Here is a 16,441-nt window from a genome sequence, read left to right on the forward strand (position 1 = left end):
TTGTGCATGGAGATGAAGAGCCGCAACTGGACATCAAAAGAGCCGCAGGTTGCCGACCCCTGTACTATTAACATGAATCACGTAAGCATTACTATAAACAAAATGAAGAATGGATTCACTGAGAGATTTGAGCAATTCAAAACAAATACAATTACTCTGACGTTCTTAGTAGATCATCTCAACACAAATTCAAATGAGATTATTTCATATATTCAAAGCTATTCATTTAAAATTTTATATATATATATATATATATATATATATATATATATCATAAACATGCTATTGACATAAAAATGTTAGTGGCTCTTTAAAAACTGGGTAATTTTGAAAATTTTTGAAAATTGTAACTTTTGGCTCTTCCATCTCTAAAGGTTGCTGACCACTGGGCTAGGTAGTGTGTCAGTCCTTCTGTCATTGCTATAGATTTTGGAACCATAAAAGTAAACAGCGCACCATGTAGTGCTTTTCAGTGCATCGCATTGTCTTATTATAAGGGTTTATTTATATAACGACATAAAGATATATTTATAATTGCCACTGTTTGTACAATTTTGCATAACGTAAAGAGAATATTAAATACACGCACATTGCTAAAACCAGGGATGTGACCAGACCAGGACAAAAAATTAGGAAATTTTTTTCGGATAATAACTCAATATGCTTTATCTACTTTTTATCGCAGTTAAGCAGCTTCATACTGTTACTGTACTAATAAATTGTTTTATGAAGTTAATATTTTAAATACAAGAAGTTTATATTACTCTAAAATAACAATGAAAGTCTTGTCTAATTGCAATTTAATGTTTACCTTATACAACTTTTTAAAAATTACAATGTAACAAAAGTAGCTATTAAGTTTTATTTTAACATTAAGCTAATTTAAACTGTAGGCCTACTAATCTAGTGTAGATTCTAGATGTACTCCTGTTTTCAATTTTTAAATAGGGGGCCTAATGCCCTATATTCTTTTAAAGATTGGATTGGTAAATATATTTGTCTTCAACTGTAAAGAGCCTAGATTAAGATTAGTTATAATATGGACGTTTTAGGTTCATGTGATGGAAAAATGAAATGGACCAGGTTAGCTAAAATTAGAAAGGGTCTGATGTGTGAACCAAAGTTAATCATTTTGATAGCCAAGCCACATCGATATTTATGTTTTTTGAAATAGCTGTAAATTGTTAGGGGTCATCCACGTTGTTTTGACAATATTTACCTCCCCTCTGTCCTACAAAAGCCAGACTCCCCCCCCCCCCCCCTATAATGACGTCACACCTCAGCCCCCCCCCCCCCCTTCCTCGAATTGAATTTGAATTTTTTTTTTAAACATCGATTTTTTTTTTATAAAATATTGACTAAGGTAGACAAGCATAGGGGATTTTATTCAATTTCTATGTTTTACAACAGTTTTCTAAAACTCGTAATAGCGGCTAAAATGCAGTTGTTTCTAACATTTTTTTAAAATGCAAAAATATGACGTTACACTATCTTACAAGTGTGACGTTATTTATGGAAGACCCCTAATTAAAAATTTAAAAACAGTCTGTACGTATTTTTTCTTCCACAAACAAGACACGGTCTTAGTCACGTTGAGTTTAGTATTTTTTTAAATCTGTAGGCCTACGAAGAATACGTATTGCAGGAACAGCTATTTGAAATTGACTGTGACGTCATTTTTCCCCCCACCAGCAGTACCGAAAACGTACTTGGGGTCAAGGTGAGGTCACAAGAGACACCGTTGCTACGAGGTGGGGCGGGTTAGTCTAGTCCTCATAGTCAACTTTAGCAAGGATTTCCATATTAATTAGAGATTGCGAAATAAAATAGAATCAGAGAGAAACTGTAGATTTAGGCGGGTTAAAATTAAGTCAGCCGAAATTCCAAATCTTAATCTACATTTAATCTTGATCTAGCACCGTCAGACCTAGCGCAATCGACCAATCGAAAAAGAAATGCGCATATTCGAGTGTCCGTTTGACCTAAGTACAGTAGTTGTCGATTTAAATTTAAATACGAATAAGTGGAATGAGCATGTCGGCCCTTTCCGTAGAAGACATTTCCGTTTTTTTCCCTAATTTTTAAAACTTGGTAAAAAATCGACAAAAATTGAAAGTCGGCGGAAAAATTCGGCGAAAATTAAATCAGCGGAGGAAAAACGCACCTTAAACGGAAAATTCGGATTTCCGCTAAAATTTGGAAAAGTCACATCCCTGTAAAACATATTAAAAGGATCAATGTCAAATATCGTTTAGTTAATATTCCTAGAAAAAGGGGATACATTTTAATAACATAATAACAGTAGTGTAGAAAAATCTAATTAAACTGTTTAGTAATGTTGCCAAGGGAGGTAATTTAGAAATAAATTGAACTCATGCTAAAAATGTGAATGCAAAATCTGCAAGACGGAATAATTGTTGGAATAATATAATTAACAAAATGTTAATGCAAATTATGCAGACGTGTAAGAGTACATTATTATTGGAATATTATAATTAGCATTGATTGATAAAAGGCTATCTTTTATTTATTTTATTCACTGAATGTACTGTTTACTAATTATAATTTTTAATCAACTATTCTCCATTATTATATTAAGTCATCGCGTTCATTAAGTGCGCAATGGTTTTAGTCATGAAACTTTATTGTAAATTTTAAAAAGTACTGCAAAAAAAAATGCATGAATTTATAAAGTGCAAGATGGTCGGTAAAACACGGATATTCTAAATACTGCCTTTAATTTATTTTCTACACTACTAATTATTATTCTATCTTTCTTTGCGGACAAGCTAGGGGTTTTATAGCAGAAACGTAGCAAGGTGGGGAGGGGGCATATGTCCCCGGACGCCGACCTTAGGGGGCGCCAAAATGGGTTGGATAAACAAATTGAAAATTTGCGGGGGTGGGGGGTGCAAATCGAAAGTTTAAGGGGGTGGGGTGGAAATTGAAAGTTTGAGTTTAAAATGCTTAAATGGCAGAATTCATAGCGTCTATGTACGTGCATGTGTGTGTATGTATTAATGTTTTCTGCCAAATAATCTAAGATTGGTTATCCTTCAAAAATTTTGTTTTGGGCCTTTTATTGCAGAAACCTTTCAACAACATCCAAAATTTACATGGTGATTGGATGAACCGTGTAGTAATGTATAAAAGATAAACACACAAACAAACACATATATATATATTAGCACGCCCACTGCACTTGTTTCTGCAATCTAAGGAGGAAGGCTGACAAAGCATTTTTTGAGGATTTCTTCAATGTACCTGTTGTGTATATTTAGACATACAGCCATAGTCCGAATGTCATGTGCCACCATGACCTTACAGTAAAATTTTAAAAACAAATGTAGGCACCACAGTGCTCTGAGAGCCTGGTGTGCTTCAGGTAACCATAGTGCTCACGGGGAACACGCGGCATTAAATTGCACCCTGCTTGAACAGGATTTGATTTAATAGCAAATCGCATTGCAATTTTTGAAACTAACATAGGTGCCGAATTGTAGCCTACTGGCATGCCGGAGGACTCGAATTGTAGCCTACTGGCATGCCGGAGGACTCACTTGATTCCATTAAGTGGGGAGCTCTCCCTTCAGACTCAGAGAAACCTTCCAAGGATTATTCTGATCAACTTCCCAAAGTTTCATAGCGATTGGATAAAAGGTGCCCTAATGCATAAAGGGCAAACAGATAGGCAGAATGACAGATACCTATTCTTTCATCACTGTATATAAGATAGATATATGGTATACACACACATTTTATATAAATGTGTATAAATATATGAACGTATGCGCCTTAGCGATACTAGAGCAACCCAGGCTCTGTCGGGCGCTGCGAACGCACCTGATTCAATTTAGTAAACGACTTAACTGTTTAAAACGAACATAGGCGCCAAAGCGTTCACTAGATTACCCGGGGCGCAAAATTGCATTCCGCAAAACTTCCCCAGACGTATTCTTAACAACTTCAGAAAGTTTCATGGCCATCAGATAAAAGGTGTAGGAATGCATAAAAGGCATATTAAACCAGGGACATAAAGGGGCGCTCCCGTGAGCCCCCGATTACACTACTGCAGGGGCACCGCGTACGGATTTGAAGGCGAATTTGAAATTTATTTTTTCGCAGGAACCTTCCCAGGAGTATTCTCAACAACTTCCCAAAGTTTCTTGGTTGCATTTAAATACTGCTTAATGTCAGCTTACATTTTGTTAAAAAAAAGTTAACCAGTAGCCTGAGACACTCCCCCCCCCCCCCCCCCCCCCCCCCCCCCCCCATAAAAAACCATAGCTTTGACATAACATTATTAATTTGATTATTTATGGCTTACTATGTTCTAGGCTACATGACTAACAAACGTGGAAGGCTTCTTATGTAATATAAAATATAAGTTAATAGCTAAGACTTAGATCTACCTAGTAAAAGTCTTGTTAATTCTTCATAATAGTAGTTACTAGTTAAAACCTACAAGATCTACTATCTAGATCTAGAAATTAGCGTGTTATTCATGATTTTATTGTACTTTTGTTCCTACATGTTATTTAAGGCATAATTTTAATCTGCAATTCAATTGCAAATACTAAAAGGAACTTCAGAAGCTAGATTGTCCACACTATCTATTAGTAGATATAGTATTTTTCACACAAACATCACACTACATATGGAGTAAAACAGTTGAATAGAGTGGAAGAGGTTGAATGTAACAGACTTAAATTGAATTTAATAAAATATGGTAGAAAGTGGAAATAGCATTCATGGTAGAATTTTGTTGAATTGATTAAAATAAAGTAGAATTAAGTAGAATATGTCGTGGAGTAGAATAGAGCACAATACAGCAAAATGTAGAAGATATTTTTTGCATAAAAATCCACATCTTGTGACCCACACAGCATATCCCACACATTATTGCACTAACACACAACCATTCACTCCACAAAATAACTACCACTAGCCAGGCCATACACCACGCAACACACTAAGTAGAATGTGGCAGAAGTAAAGTGAAGATAGTATAAGTAAAAGGGAATATAACAAGGGAGTTGAATGGAATGGTGTATATTGAAGTAAAGTGCAGTAAAGATTATTAAAATTTAGACCAACTAAAAGACCCCAATCCATACTTCTGTAATAAGACTGCATGTTCATTATCAAACTTGCAGTCTACTAAGCCTGATTGTGAAATTTCTATGAGAAAAAATACCACATTTTACAGTAAAAGTGAAAACAAAGTTGTTATACACATGACTGACTGAGATAAGGTTACATCAAGAGCACACTTTATACCTGCTAATATTTTATATATATATATATATATACACACACACTATGGCATATTTTGTAGTTGAAGTTGAAAAGGGATATTTTTAGTTTCAGTTTAAGGTTATAAATGTTCTAAAAACATACTTACCACATTCAAGGACTTGACTATTTTTATTTAGAATAGTATGTACTGTTGCAAGAAGCCACATAAGAAACTCTGCAGCATCTTGTTGTTTAAGCTGTTCTCCTGGTGGTGATACAAGACTTGGATTTAAGCCAGAGACAGCTTTACGAAATCTAGTAGCATTAAATGCTTTATTATCAGAACAACTTGGATCAATGGTCAATATATCTAAAAGTTCTGCTAATGAAGACAATAGATTTGATTCAGCCACATTGCATTCTAATTCTTTAGCAGCATCAGCTGTGATGCATTCAACTAAAAATGGACTTCTTGCTAAACATTGTACAACTGAGTTAATAAAGCACATGTTTTGTCCATTATTAACTAAACCTACAGGTTTTGGAATTGTAGGACGAAATCCAATAACATTCATAAACTTGTTTTTAATTGAAGTTGATGAGGGCATAGATTTAGGCAACTTATCAAGTTGCTGTGAGTGATGAAGAGATCGCCGTTGCAAATTTGTGTTTGACCAGAGAGTTTTCTTATCATTTGAATCTTTGTCTTGCAAACGGGAACATTTGTTATCGTACTGCCCTCTGTTAAGGTTAAAAGGAAGGCTATCTTCATTTGAGAAACTACCTACATTGTTCCGACTTCTGCCAGCTTGTGAAGTTAACATTCTACTACTTTGTTCAATTGCCTCTCTGTAAGAAGCAGAAGAAGGACCCATTGAATAGGTTGGTCTATTATTTCCTGGAATAACAGTAGCATTTGGTGGATATTGTAGATTAGCATGCTTGCTTAAAAAATTTAACTGTCCATAGTCTAACTCATGTCCTTTAATAACCTGGTTGTTCAGATTTGTTGCTTTATTTTGATTTACACCAGCAAGTCCTAGAGCTTGCTGTTGCAATTGCTGCTGTTGCTGTTTCTGACGTTCTATCTGTTTCATGCTCTCTTCATGTTGTAAATGATTTTCCCAATGAGAACGAAGATTGGCAAAAGCATTTGTTAAATCAGTACGCCCAAACACTTGTGTATATACAAATGTAATACTTGTAAAAATAATAAGAAGATATGGAACATGGTGAAACAGGTAAATCAAAATGCATATTATGCTCAAGCAAACTGATTCATACAACCAGATTGATCGCTTTTCCTGATCATTCCTGAAAAAAGAATAAAATGTAATTTAGGTTGATACTATGATAGATTTAGAATTTTTTCAACACAAATTGCATTATCTAATTAACTAGAAATAAGTTAGTAAGTTTATTAATATGAATATAGTCAAGGGTTTTTATAAACAGAAAATCCCTGCTTTTTCCGAATATTCTTTGCTATTTTTTTATATAATGGTCATTGTGCAAAACCATTTAACAAAAACATGTATATAGATTTTTTTTTAAATCCAAAAACAAGGCAGATGTATCTTCATTAATACTTGTATATAATTAAAACAATGAATGCCAAGTGTTTGTTGTGTACTTGTTATCTGTAAATTATTTATCCAACATGTTGGGTAAACTGAAGCAGAAGGTAAGTATTACAATTATATCATACCCCCCCCCTACTCCTGTTATATGTTTGCAGTTACAAAATAATCGTAACGAAAAAATTACCAGTTTTGCACTGCCTTATTAGAAGTATAGCCATAATTCTAATGAAAATGAAGGTTTATCAGCATTTTCAAATTATACTTTAAAAATTCATAACATTTCATACTTCTTACTTTCTTACCCACCCCCTTTCCATGCAAAACATTGTTTCAAAAACCAGTTACGCCACTCCTTAAGTGTGTTATGTGATTTATGGAAACAGGACATTCCCCCCCCCCTCGTCAATACCCCGCCCAGTAGGACATTACAACCCCCCATGGACGCAGCTTAAGGTTCAGCTAGGGTTAGAGCTAGGGTTTGAGTTTAGGCTAAGTCTAGAGTTAGTGTTAGGCAATGTCTAGAGTTGGGTTTGGTTTTGGGTTAATTTCAGGCTAAGGTGAATTCTGAGGTTTTTTGTTTTTAAGGTTAGGATTATATAAAGGTATAAAGTTGGAGTTAGAATTAGGATTCTATCTTGGGGGGGGGGGGGGGGGGGGGGGGGTATTGCTCCAGGGGGGGGGGGGGGGAGAATGTCTTGAGGTAATTTCCAGTAGCTGTCATTTATTGTTGATCCACAAGTCTTGGCATTTCAGACACATTTTGAATATCCATTGTCAAAATGTTGGTACCAAATACCAAAATTTCATTTTACAAAATAGCATGGAAAAATATTCGCAAACTTATTACTTGCAAAGTAATAAAGAACTACAGAAGCTCCCTTGATAGCATAACTCAAAAATTATATTACATAAATTTTTCAACTTAATTTCTACAATCTTATTGGGATAACATACTTTATTGTGTAATGAAATTCTCACTCAAACGAATGCTAGATTTTGTCACTGTTTTTTTGTTGAAGCTTAAAATAGCATAAAATCAACAAAGACTGAATAACGTCTTTGTTTACTTTTTTCACAAAACATTGTTATAGTTATATAAGAATATTGTTATAGTTATCTAAATCTATAATAGGCCACATTCGCACTTCTCTCTCTCTCTCTGTTTGTCCGCAAAATATTTTCGCCGGACATCACATCAGAATCTACAGCGATATATCGAGAACTTTTTACGGACTTTTGTTGAAAATAATATGTTAGATGTTTTAAATGTATAACCACAATTTTATTTAAAGAAGAAAAATAAAAAATAAAGGCGTATTCGAATATAGAGAAACAGTATTGTTTATGCAACCGGAAAAGTGTATAAACTTGGGACAAGAACGCATTTAATGACGTCGCTTATTGTTTACACTAAAACAAGAGCACGAAACTGATGACATCATCTTCCGAGTTTAGAATTTTAAAAAATGAACTATTTCATTCAAATATGATTTAGAGCTATATACGCTATGAAATGTAGACTACACAATACGTCTCGGCCTAAACTTAAAAAAAAATATTTTATCTATTTGGATTCTAGATCTAGAGATTCTAGATCTAGACTAGATCTAAATCTACGCTACGTCGCTAAGATCTATTCTAGATCTAGATTTAGACTCTATCTACTGTAGAATCTATTCCAAAAATAAATTTCTATAATAAACTTTTTCAGGACTAAATATTTTATAGAAATCTTTGTTTGTTTAGCAATGAAACTGGCTAATTTTGGGTAAAAAAATAATTTTGAAAAAATAGGCATATTCGTGTAAGTTATTTTTTTAAACACTTCTTTTATTCTCCATATTTTAAAAGGTACCTAATTAGCTGAGATGATAGTGTACTTGATACCAGACAGGTGGTGCTGGATCAAGACACACCAAGTCAAACCTAATTTATTTTTTTATTTTTTTTAATATGTGAATCTTCCTATTTTAGACTATAAAGAAAGGAACTACTTTGGAAATCTTTGTTTATCTATGCAATGTGCTAATCTCTATAATATATGAAGCAAAGTTGTCGGGTGCCCGACATTGGGCACTTCCCGGCGCTGCAGGCGCTTCAAATTTGGCAGGATTTTGCCTTGGGGGCGACAGAACACGGAGGCCGGTGCCGGTTGGCCTAAAGGTCTACGATGAGGGGGTCAAAACAGACCTCGACTGACCGGCGCCTTATATGAGCTATAAATCGAAAAAAAATTGTCCACGTGGGAACCTCTTCATAAATCCTGAGGTCGTAGACCGACCCTCGGGCGACTTAATTAAGCATTCAAATTCTCAATGTTTTTGAAAGCCTAAGCGAAGCTGGGCAGCATGCCTAGTATAAGAATATACAGCCTGAGCATCTGGTCAGAATTTTCCAGACAAGTTTTTTTTATACCCTCCAATACAGAAGTTAAGTACCCTAAAATTTGTGTAGAAATTACCCTATTTTTCACATAAAATACAAAAATTATTTAGGGAAATACGACAGGTCAGTTTTGACCCATTTCCCGATTTTTCCGGACATGGCGAGTTTTTTTGTGACACCCCTAGGCATTCTCCTACCACCTCACAAAATTTCAAGGGGGGTCGTCGGACGAAAGTTTTTTTCGTAATAGAGCTCATATAAAGAGAATTTCATTCGCGGTCACTTTTTAGCCCTCGTCGAGGGCTTTGAGTGAAAGTTTTCCCTACGGCCAATCCATTTACCTAAGAGCATGCCAAAAATTAGCTTGATGTACAGAGGGTAAGTACCCTGAAATCTTTGTTGAAATTACCCTCTGTTTTTCACATAAAATACAAAGATTATATAGGGAAATACAACTGGTCAGTTTTGACTCTTTTCCCCTATTTTTCCCAGACATAGCGAGTTTTTTGTGACATCCCCTCTGACACAAAAAGCCAGACCCCCTCCCCTAAAATGACGTCACATCTCAGCCTGCAAACCCCCTCAAAATAGCTGTTAAATTTTGAAATTCCCGGCTTCCCGGCTGCGTGGGAACCCTGCACCGAATGCCTGCCGACTAATATGCTGCGTCTAATGTGAGGCGTTAGGAATACGGCCATCAATGTGGGGCCCGGGTCCGACAAACCAAACGGGGGCTGAGTTAGAGCACCAGTGGGCTATCGCGCTTTGTAAGATGACGTAAATACTTTAATTTGATTTTGCAAAACTGCGCCAAAATTTAGTAATGTTACATCTTTTGAGTGTATAATGTATTGTATTTAGATCTATAGACAATCATAACAATCATATTATTTTAACCCTTTCCCCGGCAACATATTTGGTACCCTGTCCCCGGCAACTGGGTGGATCACACCCAAAGACTTTCTTATAGTAAATTCTTTTCTTTGTTCATTGTGGGGTGGGTAACAATACTGACACAGTTGAGGTATTCAGGGCACAGAGGCCATGGGGAACACAAGACATGTTATTGTCAATGGGAGAGCTGTAATATGATACTAGTGGTTGATGGGATTCTCAAGCAAGAGTTAACCTGTGGGTGGACACATGTAGTGATTTATACTCTTTGATGGAGCTCTGACTTGCAGTTACAGACAGAACTGTAGTTTAGAGTTACAATAGGTTAATGAAATGCAGGGGTAAGATTGCCTGTGGGAGGACATTTATAGTGATTTGTACTCTTTTTGGGAGCTCTGGAATGTAGATAGAGACATTCGAGCCTTTCAGAGTAACTTGACATTAACCTCATTAGGAGTACGAATGAGGACAAAAAGGCAAAACAATTTTGTAATGCTGCTTGGAAGTTAATACTGGGCAATTAATTGATCAAACTGGGAGTGGGGTGGGTGTTCTACAGGTTGTGACCCTGAGAGTAAGGTTTATAAATAGTCACTAACGTTATTGAGAACACAACAGAAACAAGTCTTGGACGTTTTTGTCTAAACTCAAGTGCTAATGATAAAGGAATATATTTGCCAGTTTTAGTATAGCAGGTGAAAATGACCAACAAGTTTTGAGTCTGAACTATTAGTATCAGAGGTAGAAGATGAAGAATGGCAGCCATCAGTATCAGAGGTAGAAGATGAAGAATGGCAGCCATCAGTATCAGAGGTAGAAGATGAAGAATGGCAGCCATCAGTATCAAGCAGCTCTGATGACGAGGTCTACCCAATATACTGCATTTCAGCTATCAATAATGTGTCAACAGTTGGCACCCATAATGAAATGAAACGGCTGGTGCAAAGTGAAGAAAAAGAAATATTTTCAGGAAAGACAAAGTAACAATACACTAGACCACTGCCTGAAGTGCTAATCCCAGGAAATTTCTAAACAGCCTGACCCTAAATATTTCTTCTGTGCATGAATACAAAAAATAATACAACCAATATTTGACTGCATTAGCAGGGATGGAGAGAAAGCAAGAGGAGACACTGGCACTCTGCAGAATAACAATTTAGTTGTATGTCAATTCAGTTCTGATTATGGAAGTTTTTGAAGGCAGAATTTTCTATGAAGAAATTCAGAAACCTTCTGGGTCATATTCACTTCACAACAATAACACTAACAGTCCATCAGGCTCATGGTATATTTGCTTCCATTATGGTAGATATTCCATTCAAATTTAGAAAGGTGTTATGTTTCTGGAGAGATCATTACTAATTAGCCAGTGGTTGATTTTAGAGGTGGGAGTAGATTTATCCAATACATACCAAGCAATTCCGATAAGTATGGCTTTAGAATATTTTGGACCTGTGACTCATGTAACACCACTAAAAGGGTGCCCATATTTTGTCAAAGAAAACTAAAGTTCCCTGCCAGCAAAAGGAAATGTCCAGTTATTTTAATTTTATCTAACAACTGTGCTCTCTGGGGTGCAAATTTTTAAAACGTGTTAATGTTCTATTATTTTGTTACTAAAGTTGATTACTTCAATCCGGTTTGATATTTTTGTTACTCAACAAATACCTTCAGATTGTTAATTTATAGTTTAACTTTGAAAATGTAACACAATGACTTAACCAACAATGAGTAAAAACAAATTGTTAGAAGCCAGTTTATAAGTTATAAATATGTTTTCCATTCAAAATTGTGTACGGGTGTGTAGCACCCAGTTGCCAGGGACCGTATAAAAAAATTTCAAACCCTCATAAAAAAAATTTTTACGCATATTTTTAAAATTTACAACCTCCAATGTGTTTATCCCAACCACCTTATAGATGGGAATGAGGCCCAGAAAAATGTATAAAACGAGACTCGAGATATGAGCAAAAATATAGCGACTTCGGGTGGATTACACCCAGTCGCCGGGGAAAGGGTTAAGCATATTTAAAATTAGAATTTGAAATAAAAAATATTTATTATGGTCATTTGATTTATGCAAGTGTTCATTATTTCATAAAACGGTATGAATAACATGTAGATTAGAATTTGTAACGTTATTTTTTCCTTGACCAATTTAATAAATAACTAGATCTAGTTTTATTATCAACCAGTTGTTTTTTGTTATTTTCTGGTGAGTAAATAACCTATGTTGACAAAATTACCACGGCAGCATTTAAAAACTTGTGTACACAAGTTCACGACGTCCTGTTATGCTGGCTGAGGGGCAAGAACGTGGTATTTGAAATAGCAGAATATTTTAATTTAAAAAATTCATAATTCAACCAACTAGGCCCTATATTATGTAAAATAATAAAATATGTCATAAATATGGTCAAATGAAAGAAATATTCATGAGTTACCTCCACCGCACATTAGGCCTACTATTTTAGTTCGAATGTACGACGCTAAACTAAGGTTTTATCCGATTTACCCTGTTAATGCTGTTAACTAGTTCTAGATCTAGACCTAGATAGATTTAGAATCTAGATCTTACTATATTTAGTCTAACTGGTAATCTATCGTTTTAGGTACGTAAAATCGCCTGCAGCTAGTAATGTACGAAAAAGTTACCTCATTGTTAAGGCTTTAATAGAAGTATATACTATATTGTGATATATTTGTGTCAAATATTATATATAAATGAATAATAAACCTTAATCAATGGCTAAATATGTTAATATCGGCAAGAAAAAAAACTTTAAACAGCAGTGTTTGCGAGCAGGATTTGCTATATAAAAAGCAGCCATCTGTAAGTTAGAGTGGCTTCCCCTGAATCTTGCGCTATAAGTTTACAATAAAAAATAAACAACATGGGTGATATAGTAAATGAGCATGGTTGCATCTGTTGGAAACATTACTAGTTTTCATTTAATACTGAAAAGTTTTAATTCAATTGTAAAAACAGGAAGGCCTACATACTACTACATAGATCTAAATGAAAGAAACATTTTTGTATTTTTCAAAACATAAATCGGATTTGTTTTGATTTATTAAAGGCCAATGCTAGCCGGAATAAGATATGTATGCGCAATGGAGAGAAACTACGACTTGCCATCGCGGCGATGTTTTTTTATGCTACTGCGCATGCGTGTGTTTACAACCGCAGAACCCTAACACCAACCCTATCACTAGGTAATACTCCATTTTAGCGTATTTTATTCCCCGCTTCACTTTCACCTCCAGTTGAGCGTATTTTATTATAAACACAGCCGAAACACACAAAAACGTCAGGAAAACACAAGATCTACTTATTGTTTTTTTATGAATGTGATTTTTAATTAGAAAAGTTAAAAAGAAAACATAAAAAGTATTAGAACTGTTCCAATTGAATATAGTGTGATCGTCAGCGGGAGAAAAATCCTTACACGGTCGCGGGTTCACTGTGAGTTCACATTGACTTTAATTATCAGCATACGTCATAGCTCGGGCAATAGCTGTTTAAAATTGTGTTGGCCTCAGTTTTGGGGTCATTGTAAGTTCATTAATGTTTATTTATAGTATCATACCTGGAAGATACTTGTAACAGTACAAACTAAACCGCCTTGCAATTATGAGTTACGTTTACGTACTTCACCCATTGCCATGAAAATTCTGACACATGAACATTGCACATTCAATATTCTAAATTTTGATTTTTTTCACGTTTTAACAAAAGTAAATTATCAAAAGCTAAAACAAAGTCAGTCTCTTTGTTTTTTTACTCATTTTTTTCCCACGTTTTCTTTAACTTGCATTCTCTGTTTGTTTTTCCAATCAAATCTTGCGATCGAAATTTCTGGCACTTCCCAGTTAGCTAGCGCGCTGAAATTTTCAGGGAAGCTTTCTTTTGGATGACCATAGAATATTCAATTGTTATTATTACTAAATTGATCAATGGAAACATTTTATTGAGCATTTTAGACCGCTATATAATCTATATATATAATTCTCCTCTGCGAGCCGTTAGAAAAAAAACGAGCGACGCGTAGCTCGCCTCTCTCTTGCCGCGCGCAGTGACGCGAAACGATCCCACGTCGCGACAGGCTTAGGGGCAGATAATTTAGTTTGAACCGACTTTAAACTTACAGGAGGTAACTATTACCACTGGTGGCCAGTTTGGGGGAGACGATATGGTCGAGTGGTTGGGCACACGATTGCTATCCCACTCGACACGGGTTCAAATCTATGTGTTCTAGTCAGTAACCAGCCCTCGTCCTAACCGCTATCAACTAACCTCTGACAATCATTCACTTGCGATTGAGACCGAAGAAGAAAGGGTCTCTCGTTTTTTACGAGTTGTCTTCGTTTACCCAAAAAAAAGTGAAAAGATAAAATCGATAGCAAGATTTCAATGCAAACAAACAGACAAAGACTAAAAAGTAGAAAATAATAATCATTAAAAAAGTTAAAAAAAACCCACGTTTTCTGATTGAACTAAAAAGTAGAAAATAAATACTATACATCACAATAATGCAAGCGATCACTCTACTATAAGCGATGAAAAATGTGGGGCGCCGTGATTTTCTTACAGTTTCTAATACTGTTGACTCTCTACAAGCTCCCTAATAAAAGTCAATAGTATTATCTAATCAATAGTAATATAACTTTTACTTCGGCGCCCCACGTTTTTCATCGCTTATAGTAGAGTGATCGCTTGCATTATTGTGATGTATAGTATTTATTTTCTACTTTTTAGTTCAATCAGAAAACGTGGGTTTTTTAAAACTTTCTTAATGATTATTATTTATTCATTTGCTAAAACAAAAATACAATACATATAAATAAATCGTGTTTTCCTAATGGTTTGGTGTGTTTCGGTTGTTATAATAAAATACGCTTAACTGGATGTAAACAAGAAGAGGAGATTAATTAATTAGCTTAATTACAATATGTTAATTATGCTAATTACTTCGTTAATGCACTTGTGGGTTCGTTTTTAAGGTGTAGTTTTTTTTGTCTTGAAAAGACTTCTTGAACTTAAATATTATCATGACCAAATTAATTAATTATGTTAATCCAATGATTAACATAATTAATTTGATTGTTTTATTCAGATGTCTATTTTATAGTTGAATAGTTTGATTAATTTTTAAATTAATTATACAAGTACCCAAAATTATAATTATAAACATTCCTTAAAATACCCAATTGTGTTGTGGCTGGGGTTAGTCACCGTAAGAGGAGTGGATATGTGTATTCTGGTAAATATACATAACACATGCATATCTGAATTAGGATTTATTTCAGACATTTTTTTCTATGGAAGATGAAGAATGCTTAAAATAGATTATTTACATAGGTCAACATTAAATTTTTATTCTGTACTTTGTCGCTTTGTCGGGGGGGGGGGGGGGGGGGGGGGAAGACGACGACAACGGACACACCCCCCCCCTCTCACCAAGCGAGGCCAGGTCTGAAATATTTGTAAACAGTATTATTTTTTAAACAGCCTACCGCCCCGACCACAATAGACAACGATCTATAATACTTTATAGAACATACATATATTTTACCAATTTCCGCCCCTTCTACGTGGGAAGTAGGAATCGTCCATAAACATCATCACATTTCAGAGGGGGGGGGGGGGGGGGTTCGCAATTTTTATGATGAACTGTGGGGAGGAGGTAAACTTCATCAAAAAAGTTAAGTCTTTTATCGATGACCACTGCGTGTTATTAAATGTTCAAGCCCAATAGAATGTAACAAAAATCGTTTGACCGCGTAGATAATCGTGGTTATAAATATGACCATGTATTTTCTTTTTTCGTATTAATAACATGTATCAGGCCTTTTTTAGTGCTTGAGAATCTTTACAAAGCAGTACAAGGTCAAGGCCATATGCAAATTTGCTTATGTCACACTTTAAGTAGGTGAGAATAAAAAACACACAGCACTCATCAAATTTTAAAAATAAATGCCCTCCTTTTCAAACATGTTTCTTGTTAAACGTATAGACATACATAAAACAAATGTGTTCACATTTTCTTAACCCTTACCCACTTCCATTTACAAATAATATTTTAAAAAGGTTATCCTTATGTCAGGGCCAACTAATTAGGCATAGGCCCCAAACCAATAAAATATATTATTACTATTAACATCCCGGACCGAATGTGTGTTACGCCTAGAGCCCTAGACCTACACATCTGAGCCTTCGAGGGTCATGTGGTGATCTAATTAATATTCATAAATGGCGTTGGAATAATTTTTTCTGCATGGATATGATGTCGTATTTTGTAAGTGGGATATTTTTTTACTTTTTATTAATTATCTAGATC

General features: G+C 35.0%; 1 protein-coding gene across 1 annotated transcript in view; it reads right to left on the bottom strand.

Annotated features, from left to right (window-relative positions):
• Positions 1–16,441, bottom strand: part of LOC131953825 (uncharacterized) — a 33,945-nt gene that overhangs the window by 9,783 nt on the left and 7,721 nt on the right. The window contains exon 2 of the mRNA XM_059317195.1: positions 5,405–6,552. Within this exon, the coding sequence (XP_059173178.1) occupies positions 5,405–6,552 (1,148 nt within the window). The remainder of the gene's footprint in view (positions 1–5,404; positions 6,553–16,441) is intronic.

Source organism: Physella acuta, unplaced genomic scaffold (genome assembly GCF_028476545.2).
Source record: "Physella acuta isolate Inbredline_101_S28 unplaced genomic scaffold, ASM2847654v3 ptg000957l, whole genome shotgun sequence".
NCBI classification, from domain to species: domain Eukaryota; kingdom Metazoa; phylum Mollusca; class Gastropoda; family Physidae; genus Physella; species Physella acuta.